At 41.8% G+C, this 16,025-nt stretch overlaps 1 protein-coding gene across 5 annotated transcripts in view; it reads left to right on the top strand.

Moving 5' to 3' along the window:
- LOC121669146 (CREB binding protein) overlaps nucleotides 1–16,025 on the top strand; it is a 95,575-nt gene that overhangs the window by 43,154 nt on the left and 36,396 nt on the right. For all 5 annotated transcript variants that reach the window (XM_042037701.1, XM_042037700.1, XM_042037698.1 and 2 more), the window contains 6 exons: nucleotides 5,564–5,813; nucleotides 6,425–6,538; nucleotides 13,272–13,514; nucleotides 14,118–14,217; nucleotides 14,687–14,833; nucleotides 15,274–15,391. In XM_042037701.1, coding sequence (XP_041893635.1) covers nucleotides 5,564–5,813; nucleotides 6,425–6,538; nucleotides 13,272–13,514; nucleotides 14,118–14,217; nucleotides 14,687–14,833; nucleotides 15,274–15,391 — 972 coding nt within the window. The remainder of the gene's footprint in view (nucleotides 1–5,563; nucleotides 5,814–6,424; nucleotides 6,539–13,271; nucleotides 13,515–14,117; nucleotides 14,218–14,686; nucleotides 14,834–15,273; nucleotides 15,392–16,025) is intronic.

Below are 16,025 nucleotides of genomic sequence, written 5' to 3'. Positions count from 1 at the left end.
TGAAGATGTCTCAGGTGTGCCTTGCTGCAGACCTCAGAGGGAGAGGAAGAAAGCTTTTAAACTGGGAGGCCAGGTTTAATTAGAGCAAGTAGAACTGTAGCTACTTAAAATAGACAACGGGTATTTTATTCTAGAGACCAGAAAGAAAAGGCTTTATGGAGAATCACTTAACTCTTGTGCCCTTCCAGGGAGGAAGGCCTGTTTTCTGACCCTTTCTGTGATTTTTTTCCTCTCTTGCAGCACAGCCACTCTCCTCTTTCCCTGTGGAAAGGTCTGTGACTGTTGCACTGGCAGCATGCTGAGTGTCTGCTTGCTGCTCTCTTCAGCACTCTCCCAGTCTCTGCTGGGCTTGTTGTCAGCTGTGCTCACCTTCCCTGTGCCTTCCCTGTGCCTGCCCTGACCTCCACTCTGAAATTCAGTTTCTCATTCACAGGGAAGCTCACTCTTTCCCTTCCTCAGGAAAATCCCACCTGATTTACAGCAGTGAACAGCTGGCAAAAGGCTCTCCTTAGCCATGGTCTAAAGGAGAAGATCTTAATGACCTGGAAACAAATCCAACAGATAGTATTCAGTGCTAGGGAAAGGACATTGTTTTGTTGGGAGCAGAGCATCTCTGTCTTGTCTTAGTGCAGGAGTTCATCCTGGGGACGTGGATTGCTTTGAATGATGGAGTATTTTAGCTTTTGCATCATCTGTAAATACAGTGGCAGGCTGGCAAAAGCTGACAAAGAGGAATTAATCTTTTCCCAGTACTCTGGCCTGTGTTCCACTCTCCCATCCCCTATATGCAAATATAAGTGGTGGAGAATATCCATTGCTGTGTCCTACTCTATTCCAGCAGCTGAGGTGCTCCATAGCCAGCACTCCGACAGCATGGCTTTCCTTCCCTTACAAACTTCTCATTTGTGCTTTATCCTTTTTTCTATTTGGGATTTGTTATTTGGGGTTTTTAATGTTCCTCATTCCTCAGTTTAGTTTGTCCCCCACTAAAATACTGAGGTTTATGTATGGTATATAACCCCCTCAATATTTTGCTCAGGTAATTTTCCATATGTGAGAGCTGGAATCTGTCTACACCTTCCTGTATTTTGTCATTTTTTTCTACTTTGAAACACTTCTTCAGTGTACGTTTTCTTGGCATTTGCTGGTCCTTCAAATCGGAAAGATGAGGAAATAAAACTCCACAAGTGTATTCTTAAGAAAGATGCTGATCCAGCCTCGATGCCTAGCAGGCTCAATGGCATATGATTGAGACCTTTGCTGTTTTAAAACAAAATTCCTTTAGCAATTAAAAGCTATGTGCACTGACCAACTGTTCAGGTTCTTTCTGTGGCCTGACCATGGGAGTCTTCTCACCTTTGAGGTTGTCATGGGCTTGCAGGTTCATTCACCAAAGCCAGCCTCAGGGGTAGAGGTGGGAAGTTGAAAATATTCCTGTTTACCCTTGACATGAAAACTGCCTTTATCCATGTCAGTGGCAAAGCTTTGAAATAAATCTTGAGCTCTAAACACATTCTTCATGTTAAGACCACAGCCTCAAGCTGCTCCAGGAGAGGTTTGGGTTGGACATCAGGAAGGATTTCTTCCCAGAAAGGGTTGTCAGGCATTGGAATCAGCTGCCCAGGGAGGTGTTGGAGTCCCCATCCCTGGAGCTATCCAAGGAAAACCTGGATATGGCACTCAGTGCTCTGGGCTGGGTGACAAGGTGGGGATCGGGCACAGGTTGGACTTGATGATCTCAGAGGGCTCTTCCAGCCTAAATGGTTCTGTAATTCTGTGATTATGTTGGCTTTGTGTTCAGGAGCTGAATATCTCCCTACCTCTTCTCATTTTCTAGAGCACTGCCTGTGCTCAGGTTGGTGCTATAGGCTGACATCACTCATCTCCCGCCAGACAGCAGGACGGCCTTCTGAGGCTGTGTCCAGTTCAGGAAGCCTTTTTTCCTATCCTGTGGAGTCTTCTGCCCACCATTCAGACTCAGATCCTGATTCTTCCTGCTCCTTGGGTGAGGAAATGCAGCACTGCAGGGTTTTGGGGCACAAATGCAAATGATTTTGCTTGTAGTGCTCATCTCAGCCCCTTTGTGCATGTGTGAGCTTCCAGCCTCTGGGGCCAAAGCTGACCCTGGTGTTCCTGGTGTCAGAAGGATCCTTCCTGTTTGGATAGGACCAGGCTGCTCATTCCATGCCTGTTGAGAGTAACTGGTGGAACCAGGGAAACCACCATCCACGTGAATTGCAAGAGGTGTAAACTGGTTCTGTGTCACTTTCCCAGTGAAGCTCTGGTCATCGAGTGACTGCACTGGGGAGTGCCTTTAGCCTTGATGCCACCCAATAGCTGCTGCTTGAGCTCTCCTTCAGTTTTGGGACAGAATGATACTCCCTGGGTTGTTCAGAGCTGGTTCAGCACTTATTAGAGCATTGCTGCAAATCCTGTGGGCAGGAAGGACTTCTTTGAATCTTTTGGATTGGGATACTCAATTACTGGAGTTGACCACACTATGAACACTTAATTCAGATAGAAATGTTGCTCATTAGAAATTCTTTGAGATTTACAGTTCATGTGTATATCCACTTTATGCCTGCTATTGCTTCTCTGGAAGGGACCCTCAGGATCACACTTTAGGCCTGTGGTTGGAAGGGAACTGAAGGGGTTTGGGGGTGTTTCACCTTAATGTACCAATGTGTGGGATTTGTGGCAGTGGATTCTTAATAACCTCGCTAAGATCTGCTGTTGATTACAAACCTCTCTTAAAGAACTAAAAAGCTCTTTTTAAACACAGGATTTGTCCTCATACAGTGAAAGCCACATTCTTCTATCAGGGAGAAGGAAAAAGCATGGAAATAAACAGAAATTACAGAAGAAGAAAAGTATTTTAAAAACATAATGCTCTGTAGAGCAGAGCTGAGGCAGAGTTCTGTATTGCATTGTTTACCTGCTGTAAGACTGCCACTGCTGCTGAGATTGCTGCCTATTTTTATGAGAAAAGGTACATAATGTTCCATCTTGACAATGTTGAGTGTTTTTGAATATAAGTACATAAAAACATAGAGGATTGCTGGTCACCTCAGTAAAGTAAAACTGCCAGGGAACTTTGAGTCCATCCAAGTCCATGACGACAAGATACTTGTGCATCTGTGCTCCCCAGACATGCAGGAAGCTTTTGCCCTTCAGGATAGGGACAGGGCAGAACCATCTTCCTCTGTAAATGACTTTCCATAATTTTAAAGGATATTAATAGCTGCCTTACCCCATAGAAGTGTATATAACTCAGTTTCTAGAAAATCGATTATTGACATTCCCATCTCTGTTAGAGGTTTTAGCAGATTTCCAACCCCTGATCTGTTTGCTCTGTTCATGGTGGAGCAAGTGGCAAGAGAAGCAAAACTCTTTTTTGCTTTGTTTATCTGACCACTGAATGATTTATTTTAATTGTGGGTCCAGAAGTGCCTGATCTTCCTGTTTCAGCCAGAACACTGTCAAACAGTCAGGTGAAGCAACAAGCAGCCTTATATTCTGAGGGGTTTTGTGCCTACCTGCAGACACACTGATCTGGACTGAGGCTGCTTTGTTCTTCAAACCACTGATACTCTGCAGTTCTGCTTTTTTGTTACTCAGTCTTCAAGAAACCCTTTTGGGTCAGGGCATCTGTGCTGATACAGCTGCAGTTGTGTCTGTTAACTGGAAGGGTAGTAACAAAAGGAGGACTTGGCTTGGGAAACAATTCTTTGACTGGGATGAAAGCATCGCTTCCAACAAGATTTTCTTTGGCATGATCCCTGTATTTTTCTGCAGATTAGCTGAACTAATTGTTTCCTATTTGTGACCCAAGAATTGTTTCAGCAAAACCTCTCTGCTCTGTGGATTTGTTCACAGGAGAAATGGAAGACTGAATTTCAGCTGCATGCACTGGCAGCGGATGTTCATGGGTTTCCTTCATTCACCCACTTATTCCTTTTATTGTTCTTTCTCTTGAAAGCCCAAGACAAACAGATTCAGCAGTTCCTCTTTGTCTAAGACTTACTATAATCATTATCAAGTGGCAGAGTCCCCACTTCCTCCATCAAATACCAGACATGGTGTTTTCTACTTGATCTTGTGTGCTTCATTCCCTAGAAGAAAAGCAAGCTCCAAAACTTGATGTGCAGGGACAAAGCTTGCTGCTGAAATAGGGAGAACTAGTGTAGGGAACCTTTTGTTGGTCTAAGAAAATTAGGGTTTTGTGGGCTATGGAATTTGCTGGGGAATCCTTCTCAAAGGTCAGAAGTAGAGTGGGCTACAAATGGTTTATGCTGTCACTTAAACCTGATTTTCTTTAAATGTGGTGTGCAGGATTTGGTCAGTAGTTCTGCAGACAGCATTGAACTATTTCTTCTGTTACCTCCCTAGTATAATCCTAATGTTCCTATATTCTATTCATAAGTGGTTTTAAGGGCTCCTTTTCCTTAGGTAGCTTGGAATTTGGTGAGCTTTCCTGTGGTAACCTGTTTTCACAGTGCATAATCAAAGTGATTCTTGGGACAGTTGCTTCTTTGCCCATGAGACTAATTTAGGCTGCAAATCATACGGATTTCAGCACTTTTTCAGTCCCATATCTGTTCCTGCTAGGGGACTCATTGCAAGCTGTGGATATGTTTAATTTTGAACATCAGGTTTCTACATTTGTCTGGGAAGGTAGAAAAGCTACTTAATCTGTGCTGAATAATTGACATGTTAAAGAGGCTGTTTCTCTTCTGCACTGTTACGAGCTGTGCCCTAGACTGAAGATCTCTGTGGGTTTGCAGCTGTCAGGCAGAGCTCAGGCCTTGGTGCAGAAGTTTGTCCCTAAAGAATGGGTGCTGGAAGTAAACCATTGGATTTTAAAGCTAATACAACCCAGTGTCACCCTGTGGTAACTCTCGTTCTCTTCAGTAGCCATAATGCAACCCAGATTTAGGTGACCCTTACTAGGAGAAAACTATATACAACTTGCCCTGGGAATTTTCTGTGCGGAAGGAATATCACTTGGAGAGACAAAGGACTAACTTAGGCTTGGAAAATCAGCTCCACCTGTTGCTGTAATGCATGGAGACAGTCATAGAATTTTGATTGTCTTCTCCCATTGGACTTCTCTTTTTGTTAGGGACAAGAAACTAGGATTGAAGTGTATAAAACCTATAATATGAAAATATAACCTATATTATGAAATTGTAGCACTAAACAAGCTGGAATTCATAGAATCATAGATTGGTGTGCTTTGGAAGGGATCTTAAAGAATTCCACTCTGAGTAAGAGGTGTAAGAGTAGTAAGAGCTCGTTGCTGTTGGAATTACGGTCTCTCTAATAAACAGTATTTTGAATGGCTCGTTATTTAAACTCCTGTTTGTGTAAGTGTTTTAACAGAGGAACCTTTCAATACATTCACGTTGCTCCAGCATTAGAAATGTTTGAGAATGCTGCAGGGAGTGGTGCAATAACCCTTGCAGCTCAGTGAACAGTTTTGTGATACTCAAATCGTTGTACAAGATTAAGATCAGAGCTGCGGCTCACAGGCACAATGCTGAACTCTCCGCTTTTCTCTCAGTCCCAGATGCAAACCCAGGTCCAGCAAGTGGGAATCGTCCCGACGCAGGCCATGGCCACTGGGCCCACAGCAGACCCCGAGAAGCGCAAACTGATCCAGCAGCAGCTGGTTTTGCTGCTCCACGCTCACAAGTGTCAGCGGCGCGAGCAGGCCAACGGCGAGGTGCGCGCCTGCGCCCTCCCGCACTGCCGCACCATGAAGAACGTCCTCAACCACATGACGCACTGCCAGGCTGGCAAGGCCTGCCAAGGTGAGGCCTCTCTGCTCTCTCTGTCCTCAGCCTTTCTCTTCTCGTCCAGAGGGTCCCTGTGCCTGGTGCAAGGCAGTGCCAGAACTGGCTCTGTGGTTAAACTGCTCCCAGCTCTCATCTCTCTGCAGTTTCCAGTTCAGAAAACAGAGTGCAATATTTGCCCTCCTCAAGGAGGATGGTGCCAGTGTAGCCTTGCGAGCATCTTCTTCATCTCCTCTGTTATATTGAGTGTGATATCCACCATGTCTTTGTCTTAAATTTTAGTACTAGTTTCCTTCATTTGCACTGGGATCACAAAACATTTTAATTGTATTTAGTTGTATGTACAGTATTGCAATATTTGCCTTTTGGAGGTAGGAAGGTGTCAGTGTAGCCTTGCAGGCATCCTTTTCATCTCTGTTGTATAAGGAGGGTGTAGTGTCCACCATGTCTTTGTCTTAAATTTTAGTACTGATTTCCTTCAGTTGCTGGTAGACCACAAAAAAAATCAGTTGTTTGCAGTTTTAGTATTGCTTGTGAAAGAGAAAGAGTAGAGTTACTCTAAAAAATGAAATAATTCAAAACCAATTAACCAAGGAGTGACTCTTAACTCTTGCTTTCCCTTGCTGCAGTTGCTCATTGTGCATCTTCGAGACAAATCATCTCCCACTGGAAGAATTGTACTCGGCACGACTGTCCCGTGTGCCTTCCTCTGAAAAATGCCAGTGACAAAAGAAACCAACAACGTAAGTACTTCTCTTACTGCTGGCACCAGTAAAACTGTTAAACCAAAGTTGATCACGTGTGCAGTGGAGGAATAATCTCTTGACAGTATCCCAACAAACTTAGTAGCTGTTAACAATCTTGTATAAGGATAGATATAGCAGTGAATTCCCATTTCTGATCATTGAATGCAATTTATTACTTAAATACACAATAATTGGGAAAGTCTGAGCTCAAGCACACATCTTTTTTAAATGGTGTGGTAACTTCTAACTGGTGTTTCATTGTGAGGCAGGTCAATAGATTCCAGTTATGAGGCAGTTTTGGATGTAGGTAGGGGCTTGGGAAGGAGATAAGCTACTTGATTGTTTTTCCTGCTGCTAGAAACAACTTAAATCAACATGCTAATGATTTAAAATAATCAAAAATGTTTGAAAAAACAATTCTCCCATGCAAAAAGCTCTGGGTGCCTTAATCATTAAGTGTATTTAACACTGGTATAGATTAGCTGAAGTTCTGCAAACCATGCCTGGTTTTTATAATAGCTGAGCTGTTGCTGATCATTGGGGCCAATCCATTTGTAGTTTATTTCTTCTTCCCTCTTGCTCTGAAACAGAAAATCTGAACTTATGTTGGTAGGTTTGCTTCTCATCAAGTCCTTTGAAAAGATGCCAGGGTGGAACATTTTACAGCATCAATGTAAAGTTCTAGAAGCCTTAAGTAATGTTATGCCTAAGTATATTTAAATAAGGGTTAAGACGTGGAAAATAGCTGCAGGACTTGCAAAACTTGTACATTAGAATTGGATTGGAAGCATTCTGCTGATTTCCAGTTAAGCTGAGACTGCAGTGGGGGAACACCAGTAAACCTTGGAGGATGGAGAGTTGCTCCTAGGTTAGGTGGGATTAAGGTGGGGGGGAGAGTAGCTGCTAAAATGATCAAAATTATCCATTGAGCATGTTCTCTTTATGGTTTTAGGAGGGGTTTTCCTCCTCCAAAACTGAAGAAAGTATAACGATAGAGCTACTTGGAGGTCAGGATTTTGGTTTTATTTTACCAAACTTCTCCTTGATAAACAAGATAAATTTTGTACTTTGAAAGTAGTAGTTTGTTGCAAGTGTTTAGTTTGGCCCTCAAAAAATATGTTGAAGGCTTTGCTTTTTAATATGACATGGTCCATTTGTGCTTAACATCCTTATTACACAGTTGTTATCAAAGTGCTAACAACATCTACCAGAACAGAATTGTATTTTTCAATACAAGCTGCTTTACAAAAGTAGTTTGTGCACTATTTGTTTTGTTGTTCATACAGCTGATCAAAAGAGAACAAAAACTTGAACATAAACAGTCCTTAAAAATAATTTTACTATGGGATCAAATAGGATATTGTCTGACTGCAACAGAATTATAGTGGATAAGTGTAGAATTTGTCTCTCTTGTTGCATATGGAGGGAGATAAATATGAAATCCCCTTCTTCTGTTCAGTTAATCAATAATCCAGTGGTGCAGGGTTCTTTGTCCTGGATTATGTCTCTGAGTCATACATGTAACACCTCACGGTTTGTTGGGAGGTGAAAGAAGAACACTAAAAGTACTTGTTTACATATATTATAAAAGGTACCCCTTTTTGGGCATTCAGGAAGGTTTGTGAAATGATTTACATTAATATGCACATTTTAAAATGTTGTGCCTGCTCAGGTGAAAACTAACCAGAGTTGGGTTAGTTTTAGACTGGAAGAAAATGTTGTCTTTTTTGAGAATAAATCATGGTAGCTTCTACTAAATTGGGAGGAGGAGGAGGGAGTCTGCATTTGGCAGAATACAGAGAACATTCAGAAAGGGGAAAAGGAATGAGAAGTGTGGTGACCCTCCTTCCTGTGCCCATCCCTGTTTTCCTGTTGTTATTTCAGTCCTAGTGTGTCCATGCTGGGCTTTCAAGCAGCTCATTCAAAGGGTGCCCACCTTTTAGAACATTCTGCAGCTGAGCACTGGTGAACCGTTGCAGTGTGGTGCCTCCCTTCCATGTGCAGTCATTCCTGTGCTTTTGTGGCTTTCTGTTCCTCCTCCTTGGGGATCTGCAAGTCCTGGAAAGTCCTGGGGTTTAGATTATTGCCATGGAGCTGTTTCTGTACAGGTCTTTCAGTGTTGAGATTTTTTGCAAAGAACATTGTGCCAGGTTTCCGTTGTATTGCCTTTTTTATTTATTTTAAAGCAGTCTTGAACTATATTTTACTATAATGCTTGATAGTGACCTGACTTGTTAAAAGGACACATTGGGACAAACTTAAAATTCTTCCACCATGGTTCTTATAGTGTGTCCCATTTACCTCTGAGGGGGCAGGGGAAACTGGAAAACAAATATTATTTTGCACATGGTAAAACATTAAGCTTTTCTTTTGAATAAGCAGGTGATTCCTGTGTTTTGAAGTCATGGCTTGAAATTTGGTTGAAATATTTTGGGGTTGAAGGCTTGTTTTTGTTAGGAAGTACTTCTTGCTCCCTGCTGGGCCCACCACAATATGAGTTACAAAATTTTGCAAACAGTTGTTGATATATTTCCTAGCTGCGTCAATTATTTTTTTGAAGATTCATCTTGTCATGCACGTGCTTGAGGTCCTTAATTCTTCCATTCCTGGCCTGGGGAGGTATGTTGTGCCACAGCTCCTGGATCTGCTCCCATTTGTAATGTCCTGGGCCATCCCCATGCAGTGCTTGGTGTGCGTCATTCCAGGACCAGGGGACGCTGGAAAACCCCTGGGATCCGCGCTCAGATGATTGAGGCCGGAAAGTGGAGTTGTGAACTTGGAGCTGGTCTCCTCTGTAACTTTCCTTGTAGGAAAATTTTAAACAAAATGCAGCAAGGAGAAAGCTGGATTAAGAAAAATTAAACTTGAGACAATTAATCTTCACCTAAAAGTGTGATTTTAGAGATGACAGAGACAGAAATTCTGGAGTATGTGAAGTCAGGGATGAAAGAGTAGGAGTCTGATGAGGAAAATGGAAGTAGGACCAGGATTTAGCTGGCTGAGGTAGCAGGTTATTGAATACAGGTGGAAAATGGAAGAGGACCTGAATATAGAGCATTTGGGAACCAATCCTTTGCAGAGAAGGAAGGAGTGAGTATATCCATGCAGGGGGAAACGTGTCCAGGAGGAGGAGGCAGCAACTTCTTCAGTGGAGTCTGCTTCCTGTGAAAACAAATAAAATCCAGCTCGTTCAAGTCTTGCTGTCAATAACTGTAAGATCTACAAAAAAAAATATGTCTCTTGTTTTTTCAATTGCTGGAAATCATATAATGGTGACGCATCAGTTATCCCATGGAGGCGCATGATGGATGGTTAGTCTATGGATGAAGGAGTTCCATTGACTGCCTGATACAATGCTGTACTGAAGGCTTATGATTTAATGCTTAACTTAAATAAAAATTAAAATGGCATTGGTGGTGAAGTTTAAAACTGGCACTTCCTGCTTCAAGTTCTTCATAAAATCTTCACCCCGTGATTTGATTCAAGTACAGCCTTTAATTAAATGATTGTGTACCCTTACCTTCATGTACCTGCCTAATGCTGAGTGCAGGACAAGCTCATGCTGAGGTGAGTCAAGGGCACCAGCACAAATTTTGCTCCAGCCACTTTGAGATGAGCAGAGTGAGGAGTTGCAGAACAGAACAAATCTCAATTAAAGAATTTGGAAGCAAAATCAAACATTTAAACCAGCGTGGCTAAATTTAAACCAGCTCATATCTTCTTGTCTGAGGTGATGAGACAGAATTGCTGAAGGATTTTGGTTTAACAACTGCCAGCTGTTCTAACAGACAATTCTGTCTCAAATGCTACTTTCTTTTTGCATCTTAATTGTTAGTATTACTTTCTTTCTAGCTTATTGATCTAATCCTTAGTGTTTAGGAATTTAAAATTCTCAAAAATGGTTTAACATGTTGCACTGGAGTGGTCAGGTTAGAGAAGTGCTGGGCATTCATACTTAAAATAGCATTAGGGATCTGTGTTTAAAATAAATTTTAATTAGCTGGAGGGGCTTCCCCCTAGAATACATGAGTGCAGTGTCATTAAACAGCATTACCTGAGACAGGAATCCTGCAGGTCAGCTGCTGTTTGATGGTTTTGATGCCTTCTGGGACATCGGGATGTCACCAAGGCTGCTCAGGAAGTTCTGGGGCTGCTTAACTTGTGCTCGTTTGAACCTTCCCTCCCCAAGTACATAAACACAAGTGACACTGTAACACTGGGACACACAGAGCCAGTTGTCTTTACAGCATTTAAAATGTGAATTACAGAGCTCACTTCACTCTTGTAACTTCTGTCGTGGGCTCCTCAATGTCTGAAGCATCAGTTAAGAAAAGTAAATTGCAGTAGACATTGCTTCACGTAGCAGTGGCCTAATGTGTCTGTTCCAGGGCTGTATTTATTTTAGTTGACTTTATTTCCTGCAGTATCTGTCACAGAAGGAACAGCATTTGCACTTGGGTTTCTCCAGAGTGGAAATTTAATACTCTCTGCCTCCATCTTCTTGTTTGACAGATAATGTCATGCCTTCATGTAAAACCAGTGAACAAACAGACAAGAAAAACTCCTTCAAAAACAGATTCCTGATGTTGGGAAATAGTCAGAACAGGATCCTATTGAGTTGTGAAGTGTAGAAAAGCTGAGGCCAAATAGTCTAAAACTGTTCTAACACAGGGGCTGAACTTATGCTTTGTAGTAACTGATGCTGCTGCCAAAGCTCAGCCCAGAGCTGTGGGCTGGAGGTGCTGGACTTCTCCAAGTGAGCTTAAAGCCAAGCTTGCAGTCTCAGACAATCAGTGGTCTTTTCCCCAGGAGACTGTGAGGGATGGTGGAAGGCTGGGCTCTCTACAATGGGATGGCCAGAAGCCTTTCTCTGGTTCCCAATATTGGCATCACCTGTGGGCATTCTGCCATCTCCACACTTCCAGCCAGTGCTGAAAGCAGATTGGGGGTGTTTTGTCCTAATTTTTCTGGTGGAATATCATCCTCTAACAAGCTGGAATTCCTATTAGCTCCTGAAACAATCTGTGCTGTCACAGCAGCCTCTGAAGCCTTTTGAATTCCAGGGTGCCACAAGTTTTGTGCTGTTTAATGTTCCTATTCCTTGGCTTGCAGTAGTGTAGAGGCATCTTTCTCCTAGATTTTGTGATTACAGAGTAGTACGTGCAAGTCCAATGAGGAATTCATATAGTTGCTCTTTTTTTTTTTTCTTTTTAATTAAGCTGATAGGATCTTAATCAGCTTCTGTCTTTGTTTTTAAATTCTCTTGGAAGTGATCAGTGAGTTCAAAAGTTATTGTGAGTGTGTCCACAGAGTGTAAGTATACATAAGCCTTAATTTCCATGGTAATCCCAGCTTTTAAAACACTGTGGATTGTCCTTTGGGGAAAAAAAGGATGTTTTTTGTGGGGCTGCTTATTCAGGAGAGGGAGATATCTGAGTATATTTATTAGTAGTTCTTTGGCAAATGAGATCAAATTGATTTCTCATCTGGAGAGGGAAAAGTCTGGACTGTGCAATGTGTATGTTTTCTCTTGGGTGGAAGCTGGAAGCTTATGTATCTCTTTCAGTGATTCAGTTTCCATAGTGGGTAAGGACTTAAGAAAGCCTGGATAATGCTGTTAATGTCTCAGAAGGCTTGTTTTCATGACTTTTTTATCTAACCACGTGCCGCTCCTAATATTTCCATAGAACAGTTATTGTTGCCTATATTAAGAGCCATTACTGTTGCTAAGTTTAGCTCACACATTTGTAATGCACATTACGTACTTAATTACCTGAGGGGGAAAATGTGAAGGAAGTGTTACTTCTACCAGAGTCTTGGTTATCAAAATGCAGTGTCTTTGTGCTGAAGGTTGTACTCCATGGGTCATTCACAATGGAACATGGTATTACTTAGAATTGCAGCTAAAATGAGAACCAGAAAGCAAAATTTTACTCACTTCTGGATTAAGTAAATACTACTTTACCCTCTTGTTTCCATTTCTGTCTACAATGCAAATGACTCTTCCATACGTCTGCATGGTGGGAGAGGTTGGTTGGTTGTGGTAGCCATATAGGTTAATGAATATCTAAACATTGTCTAAATTATTGACCAGGGTTGCACCCCTTTCTGACTCTCCAACTTATTTTAGATTTTGCCAGTACAGTCTGAAACTCATCAGGGTTTTTCACAGCTCTGAGTAACTTGGGGTTTAAGGTAGTTTGGCCTTCAGAGGATTCATCTGGTGACTGCTCGCAATGAAAATTTCTACCAACAGATCTTCAGTATTACCTTTGTGTCCAAGGACACAGTGTTTCTGCTGAACTCAGGATCTCTGTTCTGGAGCCAAATATTTTGACCTAAAATGGGATTGATGGGAAAGAGGGAAGTAGAGGAATTAAATTTTTTTCCCCTTAGTTTACTGTCCCTAAGCATGAAAATCCTATTTAGCCTTGTATAGGAGCCTATACTATATATCTCTTACAAGTAATTATGGGCTTATCTGCCTGAAATTTACAGCACTTCTCTTTAGACTGCATGGATTTAGACTGCAGAACCCAGGGTGGGTTCTGTCCTGTAGAATCAAGGGCTGAGTTTTCCCACTTGGCATCTCGGGTGTTGTTCTGTCCTCTGGCAGAAAAATGTCTGTACCGTAGAATATGTGCATGTTCTGGTGACTCTTGGCATGACTGGTTTTACTCCTTATCCTCATCGAGTTTTAATTTTCTCTTATCCTTTCTCTTTTCTATAGCCCTTTTAGGGTCTCCAGCTGGTGGAATCCAGAATTCCATTGGTTCTGTTGGCACGGGCCAGCAGAACACTCCATCGCTAAGTAATCCCAATCCAATTGACCCCAGCTCCATGCAACGAGCCTACGCTGCCCTTGGGCTGCCATATGGCAACCAGCCTCAAACACAGCTGCAGCCCCAGGTCCAAGGCCAGCAGCCAGCACAGCCTCAGGCTCACCAGCAAATGAGGACCATTAATGCACTGGGTAGGTGCAGAAAAGACCAAGAAAAAACAATGTTAAAATAACTGATGTTGCATTTTTAGGACAGTCTGGTATTTTGTTTGGTCAGAGTAGTGACTGTCTGTTCATGTTGTTTAGTGAGTTAAAAATACACTATTTATATACACTGCCGTTCATTTACGTTTGAATATTAAAAAGTTTTTAATATAGTGCTTTTGCCAAATAGCAGGAGTTTCAGTTTCTTTTAAAACATAGCCCATAGCTCATTCTCTGAGGTGATGAGACAGAATTGCTGAAGGATTTTGGTTTAACAATTGTTACCTGTTCTAACAGACAATTCTATCACAAATACTACCTTTTTTTTTTGCATCTTAATTGCTAGTATTACCTTCTTTATAGCTTATTGATCTAATCTTAAGAGTTTATGAATTTAAAATTTTAATAGACTCGTTTTTGTAAGTAACTTAAATAGCCATGTATGTGCAGTACAGCAGGTATTATTATAAAAATACTTAAACTGATAAATTGCTTCTTTTGTTAGCCAGGTGGGTCACTAAAGTGTAGTTTTGTCATATTATTGTCAAAATTGTGACCTGTGTACCAATGATGTTTAATTTTGTCCCAAAGGAGCCAACCAGATGAACCTTCCCGCAGGAGGAATAACAACAGACCAGCAACCGGGTCTAATTTCTGAAACTGCTCTTCCAACATCCCTTGGGACAAATAAGTAATGCACACATTTTCATTCTTGCTCAATTAAACATTTATTTACGTGCTTATGAATGTAAATAAAGAGCATGCTTTAAAAACTGATTGTATTGGCATGGAGATGGTCAGTCACGTGTACAGCTCTGCTCTTCTTTCCTGTTTCAGTTCCAGAGCTGCTGCTTTGTGCCTCCTGAGAGCCCCACAGTATTTAATAGTTTTAAATGAAGTCCCAAAGGAAGAATAATTTGTATTTTTAAGTTCATAGTTGTGATTCTTTACCATTCACACTGTGAATGTGCCTTGTAAACTCCTGAGCTTTGCTGCTTCAGGGGTTGCAGTTTGTTGATGCCAAAATTTCACTTAAGAGAATGTTTGATGCAGTAGCTGAAAGTGGTGAAAGCAACAACTCAAAGATTACTTCAGGCATCAAATCTACGACAAAACTCTGCATTCTGGTACTCTAACAGTCCTTTTTCTTTTTACTTTAGCCCACTAATGAATGATGGCACAAACTCTGGCAATGTTGGAAACCTCAGCTCAATGCCAACGGCTGCACCTCCTTCGAGTACCGGGGTAAGGAAAGCATGGCATGAACATGTCACTCAGGACCTGCGCAATCATTTAGTGCATAAACTGTAAGTATTCACCAAGGCTGCCTTTTTCCTCAATGTTTTTAAATAATTTCAGTACAGTAGTTCTTCTATTAAGCTGAAAGTTACCAGTAGTGGTTCTCAGGTGCTGGGCCACTCAGGATGAGTTACCTTTAACCCTCCTCTTCAGTTCGTTCTTCATGCTCATTAAGGAGTGGGCATGGAAGTAGTTTCTATTGCTAGTAAATTTGCTCTGCTGTGGTGAGCAGTTATTTAGACTCCAGACTGTTAAACCTCACTTTATTTTCATCATCGAATTTGCTTTAATCTTGTGTGAAATATTAAAAAAATTTTTTTTAACCATTTTGATATGCTTTTACATACCTGGTGTGTAAGGGAGCATCCAGGGTGATTATCATAAAGCTGTATTGATTTTTGGGTTTCTCTGAGGATTTTTTTCTATTATTGTTTCTCCATCCTTGCAGTGTCCAAGCCATCTTCCCCACTCCTGATCCAGCAGCACTGAAGGATCGCCGCATGGAGAACTTGGTGGCTTATGCCAGGAAAGTGGAAGGAGACATGTATGAATCTGCTAATAGTAGGGTATGTTGCTTCACTCCAACATGTTAAAGAACAGTAGCATCACAGATCTTAGAAGTGTAAAGAAAACCACAGAGAATCATTTCACTGCCCTCTTCATGAGGAAAGTCGTGTTTTCAGTCTGTGACAGTGTTTGTGTAGTCCCAGACCATGTGATTCATGTCACTCCAAGCTAATTCACCCCCCTCACCTCTAGACACCATCACATCCGTCCCTGCTTGCATCCTCCTGAAAGTGTGATTGACATGCAGGAAGCTTGGAGAACAGCTTGCAGTTCTTGATGTTTCCCTTTCTGATTTCGTCCCTTTTTGGAATTCTGTATAAGCAGCAGTTATAAAATTTTCTTAGGGCGTCTTTACCACTGGAGGTTTTCTCTAGGACCCAGTGCTGTTCTACTGCTTTCATTCCACCTGTACTAATGGAATTAGTTCTCCTCTACTCTGCAGCACCAGGAGTGGTTGGGCTAAGACATAAGAAGCCAGTTTTCCTGCTTTGTGGGTGGGAAAAAAAACAGAATTCCTCTTGTAGTTTGTGATTTTTGCTCTGTCTGCACAGAGATGTCAGTTCAAATCTCTCTTACTTGGAGGGAGCAAACCCCTGTTGATTGACAGGCTGAGGATATGACATGGTGGTAATT

This window comes from Corvus kubaryi, unplaced genomic scaffold (genome assembly GCF_017639235.1).
Source record: "Corvus kubaryi isolate FWS band 111438036 unplaced genomic scaffold, C.kubaryi_AGA036_p1.0 37387, whole genome shotgun sequence".
Taxonomy (NCBI): Eukaryota; Metazoa; Chordata; class Aves; order Passeriformes; family Corvidae; genus Corvus; species Corvus kubaryi.
Note: the sequence above shows the minus strand (reverse complement) of the source record. Positions and strands in the feature narration are given on the sequence as shown.